At 36.8% G+C, this 11,637-nt stretch overlaps 1 protein-coding gene across 1 annotated transcript in view; it reads right to left on the minus strand.

The window, feature by feature from the left end:
- The window catches only part of fntb (farnesyltransferase, CAAX box, beta), a 55,890-nt gene extending 44,721 nt beyond the window's left edge, over positions 1 to 11,169 (minus strand). Inside the window, exon 1 of the mRNA XM_028821278.2 lies at positions 10,968 to 11,169. Coding sequence (XP_028677111.1) covers positions 10,968 to 11,066 — 99 coding nt within the window. The 5' untranslated portion in view covers positions 11,067 to 11,169. The remainder of the gene's footprint in view (positions 1 to 10,967) is intronic.
- Positions 11,170 to 11,637: the final 468 nt, after the last annotated feature.

An 11,637-nucleotide genomic window follows, 5' to 3' on the forward strand; every position in this document is an offset into this window, starting at 1 on the left:
AGACTTGTGCCCATACTATCGCTGGTTGCTCCATGCTGCTCAATCCAACCAGAATTGGCTCTGCCTTCCTGTGTCCCTAAAACTGTATGTTTTTAAAATTTTTGAAATTGAAAAGTAATCGTCCCCAACTCATGAAAAAAATTGACGCCAAAGAATGAAAAAAAAATCCAGCACAAGACCTTACCTACTAAAACCTATGATTTTAACAAATTTTAAATGGTCAATATTTTTCAAGTGGAATAAAATCGAACAATCATACTTTGATAAAAATCTATATTTCACTTCTCCAACTATGCTGCTGCTGCTGCAATAAAAAAAATCTCCTGTCACTATCAACTACTTTGACGACCGAGTGAAATACAGATATTTTTTAACGAATAATCTATCAAAAAAAACTACAAATTAAAACTAACATCAGTGTTATATTTGGTGCACAATATTTACTTTTTATAATGCTGCATTTCACACTTTTCTTTTGACCTCGTTTGAGTTTACAGCTTTTCAAAATGGCTGTGCACCTGACAGCCTAAAAAAAAAAAAAGGGCCTTTCACAAGATTAACAAAATAGACAGTTACCTAATAAAAAGGTTAAAGTTCAGCTTTCAGATCCATGTAAAATTACTAGCTTGTGATAATTGTGACTCAGTGTGGGCCAAATTAACCTTTCACGAAATCAGCCTCCAATTTTAACATCAAAGCGATGCCCATCATTCTCCAATTAAACATCTCAACTTTGACCTCTTCCTATCGGCTTTTTTAACAGTCTAAATGAATGTGTTAAACACATGAAGAGCCTTCTCTATAACTGGCAGTCTGAGGCTATGTCCACACTAGGTGTTCATTTAAAAATGGCATCTATAAAATAACAGGGAGGTGGGATCTTTTTTTTGAGAAAATTGAAATTGAACAACTGAGATGCTGTATTTTTCTCCTCATTGTTAGGCCAAAATGCACACACAGGTGTATGTAAAGGGTTCTATATTAATTTAGGTTTGTCATATTGTTTAAACTAGGAGAAAGAAACAAACATCTAGAGCCAACAGATATTCACCGTAAGATAAGTGGCACACTACAGCTATACAAAGCCCATGGTTAGCAATCTCTTAACATGTGCTGCCAAGCAAACCTTGGACTAAACCTAAAGGTCTTGTTTTAAGATGCTGCTGCACAGCTGACGTGCTGTGATGTAATGCTAATTTAGTGTCTGCAGACAAATGCATTTTATTTGTAAGGAAATGCTCACAAAACTTCTGACACTTTCACTTTTGTGACTACTTGGGGACAGAAAATTTTAAATAAGGATTATTTTTAAATCAAATAAATCAATCAGTTAAAATATAAAATCATTAAGCCTGTGGAGCAAAATCAAAAACGTGATTTTTCATTTTCACATCCTGACATAGAGACAGACACAAGTATCTGTAGTATTTATAGATAAAGAAAAAGCATGTTCACAATCAATAATAATTATTACCAATATGTGTTTACTGCAGTAATATAATTGCCATACTATGGCATGTTGGCCACCTAGCACAATGAATTGGGGAACACAGAGTTCAAATGCAGTAATGCTTGCGAGATTATTTATGACATTTTCAGCACAGTGTTACTAACATAAGGAATGTACAAGCATTACTCCATTACAGTATGTAAGTTGTAGTCCAGGATGTTAGTATACGGTCTTGCTTCCATTAAACCATTTTTTTTTTAATCTTTTCCGGAATGTATAAAATAAAAATGACTCATTTAAAAATAAAGAAATACATTATATGTTACATTTTCAGCAAAGCATTTTTAAAGATGTTTCTTCTGTCAGATTTTCTCAATGTAGATACCCAGTGAGAAAGATAAATGATGGCAGCACAGAGGCATGTAAATGCATGCTCTCTGAATACACACACATACATCTCTTGTATGGGTCTTTTTGCCTCATGCAACGTTTCACGCAGATTAATTTTGAAATTGTGTTCAACCTCTCTCTATGTGGGCTTTCAGACTGTTCAATGGGAAATCTGACAGTATGGTTTTCTATGCTGTGGTGTCCTGGAGTAGCAGCTTGAGCTTAAAATGATAACGCCTATACAAACTTATCAGATGGTGAACCCTGGATATAATAAAAGCTGTGATGGAAAACAGAATGGTGGCAAAATTGGAAGCCATCATGAAAAATCCTCTCCAGGAGGTGCTGTCTCAGTGCACTTTTAGCCGCAGGCTCATTCCAACACAATATGCTAAGAAGTGACCCTGTGGGGTCTTTTCTACCCACTGGAATCAGGCAATTGTCCACCTCCTGATGCACTTAAGTTCATTTTGAAATATCTACACAATATACTGTACATTTATTTATTTTTATTTATTTACTTACTTACTTACTTATCAATTGATTGGCAGTATTATTTGTCCTGTGAGTCTGTATCCTTATTTATGTTTCTGCTGCTGTATGCATCTGAATTTCCCATGGGATTACCAGTAATTAAGTTTATGTAGTCTAATCTATACAAACATAAATAGTAAGAGCACTCTATTTAACAGTTGTCAACATTAAACGTAAAAGTAGGGATGCATGATAATATCGGATTTATATTTGTATCGGCAGATAATGGGTTAAAATAATTTTATCGGCATCGGACCGATGACTAAATTGGACCGATAATTCGAACCGATATTGATGACGCATTCACTGTGTTCCGGATGTGCCGGACATTTAGGCAACGCTGGGCTACTGTGCGAAAATGTCTGCGGTGTGGAAGTTTTTCAAAGTGAGTGAGAGTGACATAAAATATGCCATTTGCAACACTTGTTCGACTAATGTTTAGCGGGGAGGGACCAAAGTGCGAAATTTCAATACCACCAACTTAATTACACACTTGAAGACACGCCATCCCGACAAATATACAGAATTCCTCAGAGCAAAAGAGGAGAATCCTGCGCCACCGCGCACAAAATCAAAAACGTGTTGATCAGTTACTTGAAAAATCAAAGAAATTTGATAAAGATAACCCTGAAGCTAAAACAATTACTGCAAAGGTGATGGAATTTATTGCTCTGGAGGATCAGCCATTTTCTGTTGTAGAAGATACAGGATTTCGAAGGCTGCTTGAGTATCTCGAGCCCCGTTACCAGATACCCAGTCGCCGTTATTTTTCGGACATAGCGCTTCCAGAGTTGCATAAAATTGTGGAAAGTCATGTGCACACACTCCTTGCTGAAGATGTCACAGCCATAAGCTTTACCACTGATATATGGACATCTGATATGAGTGCTATTAGTATGCTTAGTTTAACTGCTCAGTGGATCGACCGCAAGTTTGAATTGCAGAAAGCAATCTTGCACGCCCAAGAATGCTCCGGATCACACACGGGTGCTGCACTCTCTGTAGCGTTTAAAAGAATGTTTGAAACATGGAAAATACCCAAAGAGAATGTTCATGTAGTATTACGAGACAATGCACGCAACATTGCAAAGGCTATGGAGGAATGCGGGATCCCAAGTTTGCCATGTATGGCTCATACTTTACAGCTTGCCGTGAACGATGGCGTACTATCCCAGCGCAGTGTCTCTGATACAATAGCGATCGGCAGAAAAATAGTCGGTCACTTTAAGCATTCACAATTAGCCAACTCGCGTCTCAAAACTATACAAACTGAACTTGGTATGCAGCCGAAAATGCTTCAGCAAGATGTTTCGACTAGATGGAACAGCACATTCTATATGCTGCAAAGCTTGCTGGAGCTGAAAAGAGCCCTTGGGGTTTATGCCTCTGATTTTGAGTTACCTGCAACTCTAACGCCTAATCAGTGGGGTTTGATCGAGAACATAATCACACTCCTTGCTCCATTTGAACAACTGACAAAAGAAATTTGCCAGTCTGAAGCCTTGGCTTCTAACGTTATTCCCTCAATTAATGCCTTAAAACGACTGTTGACTAAAAGTGCTCATACTGACTTCGGAGTCAAAACCAGTAACAGCGCTCTCTTGGAGGCTGTAAACAATCGTTTCATTGAGATTTACAAAGAATCCATGTACTGTGTTGCCACTATTGTAGACCCGAGATACAAAGACCGCTATTTCGATGCAGATGTAAAATCACTGGCATTCAAAATGTTGCAAGCTCAGGTGGAACTTGCATCGAACGAAATGCAGACGACTGAATCACAGATAGATGGTCCACAACAGAAAAGGGCCAAGAGAAATGACGAAGTGGCTTGCACGCTCTTCGAAATGTACAACGGAATTCTTGAAGAGAACACATTGATGCCTCGGGAAAACAGCCAGATGACAACAGAGGTAAGTTAAAAAAAAAAAGCTCTGTGGAGATCTTTACAACATTGTTTTAAGTAAATAACATGGGTTGTCGGATACAATATCACTATTCTAACATAATTCGAATGTATACAAAATCTTGGAAGGCAAGAAAGAAAAACGGCAATCGAATGTAAAAAGAGCGGCTGTTGGTTTTACCTCGCACTAACTTTGGCTTCATGTTACTTAAGATGTGCTGGACACTTTTGTGGGATTTTACAGATCTGTTTTTGCACGTAATTTTTTAGGATCAGTCTATGCGTATTTCTAAATTGTTAACCCATATTGTTATTAGTCATTAGTTAAACGGTCAGCATCTTCTGTGTTAAACACAACCATTTTAAAGATTGCTAGTTTTCATCAAGCGACTGAGCCAACTATAGCCTATGCTTCTTTGCTTCATATTTTTGTTCGGTGCGTGTTAACTAAATAGTTTCATAAATAAACAAACTCGTTTTACATTTTTTGTTACTTTGAAAAATGCTGTCTGCTAATAATTGATTATAATACTTTGTTGAGGTCTTTCAAGTATTTTGTGTAACATTTAATACACTTGTTTCATTTGTAAAACACTTAAAGGGTCACAATGCTTCAGTTTATTTACTGTAAAAAATAGACAAAGGGATATAAGGTCCTCTGGCCTCTAGGAAAAAAAGAAAAAAAAAATGACTGCATTTACTTTGTTTGAGCAATCACTGACAATTTTGTTTGTTTTTCTTTTGAACATTGTCTTTAGAAAGTGCCAGTGCGGTTTGTGTCTTATTTCTCTTTGCGTTGCTTTTTGTGGGACAGCCAATCACATTCATGGAAGACACTGTTTTCAACTGAGTCTCTTAAGCAATAATGAGCAACTTGTAAGCAGATCATGATCATGCCCAATGCGTCGATCGTGTTGCATTCAAAAAAAATTTTTTTTAAACGTTAGTCTATCATATATCCTCCCTATGGCATTTGCCACTTGATTGACATACAGGCTGGCCAGTCCGAGATCTCTTTTCTTCTAACACACTAGTCATCCCGCACGCACGATCAAACGCGCAAGCTACTGCAAAACTCCGGCTGTGATCTAGTTAGCCTTCCAATTTATATCGACTAAAGAAGGGATTTAAAAAAAAAATTTGTTTGGGCAGGGTATGGGCTGGATGTGGAATTGGAAGAGGATTTTTTACTCACAATGTCACAATCGAAGTGCGTTTGTCTGATATGTCAATCTATCATTGCTATTCCAAACAAGGAAAATGTGGAAAGCACTTTCGAACTGTTCATAAAAACTACGAAACTGACTTCCTTCCGAAAAGCGATCCGAGAAAGAGAAAGGAGAGGGAACTAAAATCGCTGTTAATCGGACAGCCGTCATTTTTCACATTCAGCTGAAGTCTGGGGCTCATGGACAGTTTTGGAACTTACTCACAGAGAAAAAGTTCCCAAAAATGAGGAAATGTGCTGCCTCCTTGACTGCATTATTTGGCTCTACTTATTTATGCGAGTCAACCTTTTCCCATATGAAGATTATTAAATCCAAGTACTGTAGTGACCATAAATGTATTGAATTGTTATTGTGCCATAAGGGTTATTCAGTTATGCAAGGTATGACAACATATATTTTATGTATAATGTATACTCAGTATATATATATATATATATATATATATATATATATATATATATAATTTTTAATGTAGGTAGATCATTTCGATCTGGTCATTTTAAAAGTAGCTCGCAAGCTGAAAAAGTGTGGACACCCCTGATCTACAGTGAAAAGCAAAAATATTAATAATAAAATGTTTAAAAAAACAGCAAATACAATACAGACATGCATTCAATTCAAATGCCATATACTTATTTTTATTGTAAGGATTCTAATCTTAATCTGACAGCCCTGGTAAACGCCAAAATGCAGATCTATCTTTTAGATATGAAAGATGACACAGAATATAATACTGTATATGTATGCATGCTACTTGGCAGGTGCAGGGATTTCTTTCTGAAGCACCAATCCCGAGGAATGAAAATCCACTGAAATATTGGAACAACAACTGGAGTCGGTTTCCTACCATTGCCAAAGTAGCACGCAAGTTCCTGTCAGCCCCATGTACTAGCGTGGATAGCGAGAGATTATTCAGTTTGGCTTCTAATGTGATCAACGAAAAGAGAAACAGAATTTCCTGTGACAAGGCAGAGATGCTCTTGTTCGTTAAGAAAAACCTCCCCATCATGCTTAAAAAATAGAAAAGAATGATAAGCCTCCAGAAAAAAAAAGTTACTTATTTCTTTACTGTTGTACGCTTTTCTGATTTTTAAAATTATAGATTGGTTAGATTTATTCCATCAAAAAAGAAAGAAAAAATGTTACGTGGTAAACTATTTAATACTGCAGACTGTAAAACAAAGGATCAGATAGCCAGTCAAATGTGATTGAGCACAAGCCATTTGAATAATTGTAAATTATCTGCAAAAGTTGTTATTCTTAAATTGTATTGCTTATTTCATTGTAATTGTACATTTTACCATTTTTTTTCAGTTTTCATTTTTTCGATTATTGTTGAATTTGTTGTATTTGTTCCATCAAAAAGAAAGAGAAAAGTTATTTAAAGCAAAAACCTGTAGAACTGTTTCCCATATAACCAACAGGTAGCCAGCTAAATGTGGCAGATATCATTTGTTTTTAATGATTGAATGTAGTGTGCAAAATTGTTTTACAAATAAATGTTCACTTTGTCTGTAATTCTTGTCCAGACAGATCAAGTCTCATTTTTCTCTGTATCTTATAAATATGTATATCGGCATCGGTATCGGCAGATAAGTACATAGACATTATCGGATATCGGCATCGGCCCAAAATTCCCATATCGGTGCATCCCTACGTAAAAGTTTTCTATTACTTTTCTCTTTTGGCTCCCCTTGGACTAATTTTTAGTGGGTGATTAACCCAATATTAACATGTTTGGTAAGTGAGTGGAAACCAGATTATCCAGAGAAAATGCAAACTCTGCCCTAAAGGGGGACACACACACAACGCCTTTATATGTTCACCCACTTGCAACAGCGGACTTTAGAAAACTAGTTAGAGACACCTAAAAAATAAGTAGGTAACTCAAGTGTCATACTATTTACATACTTTACAACTTCTAAACTTCTTTTCAATTGCCTTGTCAGTATTAAGTATTTTTGTTTACATAGCAATAAACACAGGCAACAATACTTTGGACCTTCATAATAACTGTTCCAAAGAAAATAAGATATTTCATTAATGTATCACTGCCCCATTCATTCTGGTCCACAGAAGATGCCATATCTCTTGAATGTCATATCATTCTGGCAAATAATGGATAATTAAAATTGTTATGCCAGAGTCCTGCTTCTTGACTACAGGTTAGCATTTAACCCTGTACCAGTAAAGCGGACTAGCAAACTCCTCAATTTAGGACACTGCATCACCCTCTACAATAGGAACTTGGTCTTTCTAACCAACAGACCTCAGCATGTGCAAACTGGCAGCATCACGTCCTCCGTGCTGTCCCTCCACACAGGTATTGCAATGTCCCTTTAAATTTTAGGGTGTGCTTCTTAATGTACCATGTGAATGTTTTTCATCTCTAGGAACCCCTAATATATAAATTTTGATTAAAATCACACAAACACCTAACTGGCTTGTAATTTCCAACAAATTTGTTAATAGAAATAAATTACATATATATTATGCAGCAACTATTTACAAAGAGCATTCAAAAATGAACATACGAGTTCAGAAAGCCAACATTTTAAACAAATGTGTCTAATAAATGTATTTTTTTCCTCTCTCAATATCAATCAAGTTAATTCAAAAACAAAGCATGGCATCAAAATAAGTCACTTTTAGTACTCCATTTCTCGATCCCTGCTTACATTATCATAAATAAAATATTCCCATGTAATTTTTTATTCAGCTGTCAAACCATGAACAGGCCTCCCTTATACAATTTTTTTTATTGTTCTCTGTCTGACTGTTTTTTGCTTTTAACTTTATTTCCATAGTATGCAATACCCTGCCTTGCTTACTTACTCTGATCTTTATTCATTTAACTGCTACTTTACTTCTAACTGCTCAACTTTTTTTTGATAACATCACACTCAAGACTTCAGTTTCTATCCTGTTTTCTTAGTTTCTTTTAAAGAACCCGTATCAGATTATCAGGATTAACTAGACCAGAATCATAAGTCACCCTCCTCTCTCTCTCTTTGCGTGTGTATTAGCACCTGTGCAAGGGTACTCACAGCTCCTCTGCCTCACACTCTAGAAATTTCCCTGATGTTCATTCTCCTTTAATGAACGTATAATTAGTTTCCATTATTTATATGCATACATTCAACAATATTATTTGTGTTTACTTTAGTTGAGTTCCTGCTGGTTACAGCATGATAAAAGGTAGTGTGCTGAGCCCCCTTCTGTACTCCTTATTTACTTCTGATTAAGTGGAGAGACACAGCTCCAAAACCATCACTGCATTTGTTGATGACACCTTATCAACAAAAATGGTCAGATGGCTTATGGAGGAGCGGTCTACCTTTTGACTCAGCAGTGTCAGGACAATAATCTCACTCTTAATGTCAGAAAAGCCAAGTAGAATGTCAAAGACTAAGAAGAAGGTAGACTACACTGACATCTACAGAAAGAGAAAGCAGTTTTAAATTTCTTGGAGTGTGCATAACACATCTCATCTCTTGTTAAAAAAAAGCACCTCTATTTCCTCAAATGTTTGCTTCTCTGCTCTTTTATTATTATTTCACATTTTTAACTGCACATTAGCCATTTGTTTGCTGTAAAAGTTAGATTTACTATTTTTACTTCAACTGTAAACAAAATATATTAATTTGGCCAGCGTTGTCCAATTTTTGCATCTAACTATACTCAAGTCCATAAGTATTTGTACAGTGACACAATTTTCATAATTTTGGCTTTGTACACCACTACAATGAATTTGAAACAAAGCAATCATTATGTGATTGAAATGTTGAGTTTCAGCTTTAATTTAAGGGGTTACCAAAAATACTGTATGTGCCATTTAGGAATGACACATTTTTCTCCATAATCACCTACCTGCCTTCTAAGGGCTCAAGAGTACACAGACATTTGACTGACAAGCTGTTCTATAGCCAGGTGGGAGCAGTTCCCTCATTATTTCATTAACTATTATATAAGAGATCTGGAATTGATTCCAAGTGTGGAATTTGCATTTGGAAGCTGTCACTGTGAACTCTCAATATGAGGTCCAAAGAGTAGAGTTACTATTTAGAGAAATACTAAAAGACATGATGAGTGGTCAAATCAACCATCTGGTACATTCTTTAAAAGACGAAATGAACTGGTAAACTCAGTAACTGCAGAAGGTCTGGAAAACCACAGAAGACAACTGTTATGGATGATTGCAGAATTCTGTCCTTGATGAAGAAGAACCCCTTCACAACATTTAGCCAAACCAAGAACACTCTCTAGGAGGTAGACATATCACTGTCAAAGTCTACAATCAAGAGAAGACTTCATGAAAGTAAAGACAGAGGGTTTATCACAAAGTGCAAAAAACTGGTAAACCTCAAGCATAGGAAGGGCAGATTAGACTTTACCGGAAACATTTTTTAAAAGCCTGTTCTGTAAGATTTATTTTATTTATTTTTTTGTAAGAAAAAGTAATAAAGGTTCATTATTTTTGTATGCAAGTGTTGAGTGTCAATTACCATCCACCGGTTCTTTTTTTGAAAAATAAAATATGGTCACCCTTGTATTTAGTGTTCTAACATACTCAACATGCTTCCCAAAATGAAGGACTGGATTTCTCTTATTTGGGTCTATACAGGTTTGTGGTTCCTGCTATTGCGATGCTCTTAAACATTTAAAGGGCTGGAGCCCATCACACAACTTTGGGCACAAAGCAGTTGACCAGCGTTGTAGGGGCCTGCTGGTTGTTGCTGGGCACACTGACTCAGCGGGTTGATGTAAAGTGAACAATCAGTCTAACATGTTTGCCTTTGCAATGTGGATGGAAAACCGATACCCCGTCTGATGCCCATAGAAAACACAGTGTCAAACTGAGATTTAACAGCCATAAATGTGCATTTTAATACAATTATATATCCAAAAAAGCCGACAAAATCTGCAAGTGTGAAATACCACAGAAAACTATCCAGACGGACTTTAATTTTGGATATTACTTTGTAAGCCAAGCCAAGCCTCGCCGGGAAGATGCGCGTTCGTTAGTGCTTCCCGCTTTTAGGCCGGTTCGGTTCTGTCATTTTTAACGCACTTACACGCCCTAAGATTTGCGCACACGCCCTTCATTGGGAACGCCTTTAAACCGGGAATACACATTGGCAGACTGATTAAAAAGCAACCGAATTTGACAACACAATTCCTGGCTTTCTCAGAAACCAAGTCCAAAGACGCACGAGTCGGCATTCGGTTTACTCCAGGACAAGCTAATCTCTTAACGGATTAACGCGGTCATTCTATCACTCCTCGTGAAAGAACAAAAAATAAAAAAAGATTACAGGGTCACCAGCTTTCTCTATACAAAGACCAAACCTGAAGGGAAAACTAACCAAAAACCTCTCTTACAACAAAAACATTTACTCATATAGAAATCGGCAATGCTTCTTGCCTAGTTTGTTGTTGTTGTTGTTTTCTACTTTACCTGTTCAATAGAAGTCACTGTCTCCACCTTGTCGTCTTTAAATGTCTCTGCACTGTGACAATCTGCGAGGCACCATAGTGGGTTACAAACTTCATCCATAATAACTTTTTGAAGAGAAAAAAATCACACTCAAGGAGCACGAGCACGAGCCCGGCGCAGCACCGCTTTCGTTTCTTCCTGTACGTTCGTTGGCACCTCAGTCGATTACGGAAGCCTGCAAGGTCACAAATTCAATGCGTTTCTAAAACTCAAGGACGCTGCTGTGTAAAGAGCGGGACGCGCACGTAATCCCGAAATACGAGTGGTAAAGCTCTAATTTAAAGATATTACAGGGAAACGAACACTTCCCAGTTTTTGTTAACACTTTAATAAGAAGAATGAAGAGTGTTTCCAATATCGTCCCGTAAAAGCCATTTTCTAGTAAGGATATGTTAAAATGACAGAAGTATTTTTAGTTATGTTAAAATTTTCGCCTATATATTAATGCATAGTCTGTGGGAGATTCTATTATATCCCTCACAAGCTAAATTGAAATGGAATATTCTAATTATTTCTTGTCCTTCTGAGTACAGAGTAGTCCCAGTTTATGATCTGCTGTGCAGATGGTAAGGACTAGGTGGCGAATTTTTCAAACCATATCCCTAACATATAACCATATCGAATGTGCCGT

The sequence above is a fragment of the Erpetoichthys calabaricus genome, chromosome 16 (assembly GCF_900747795.2).
Source record: "Erpetoichthys calabaricus chromosome 16, fErpCal1.3, whole genome shotgun sequence".
Classification (NCBI taxonomy): Eukaryota; Metazoa; Chordata; class Cladistia; order Polypteriformes; family Polypteridae; genus Erpetoichthys; species Erpetoichthys calabaricus.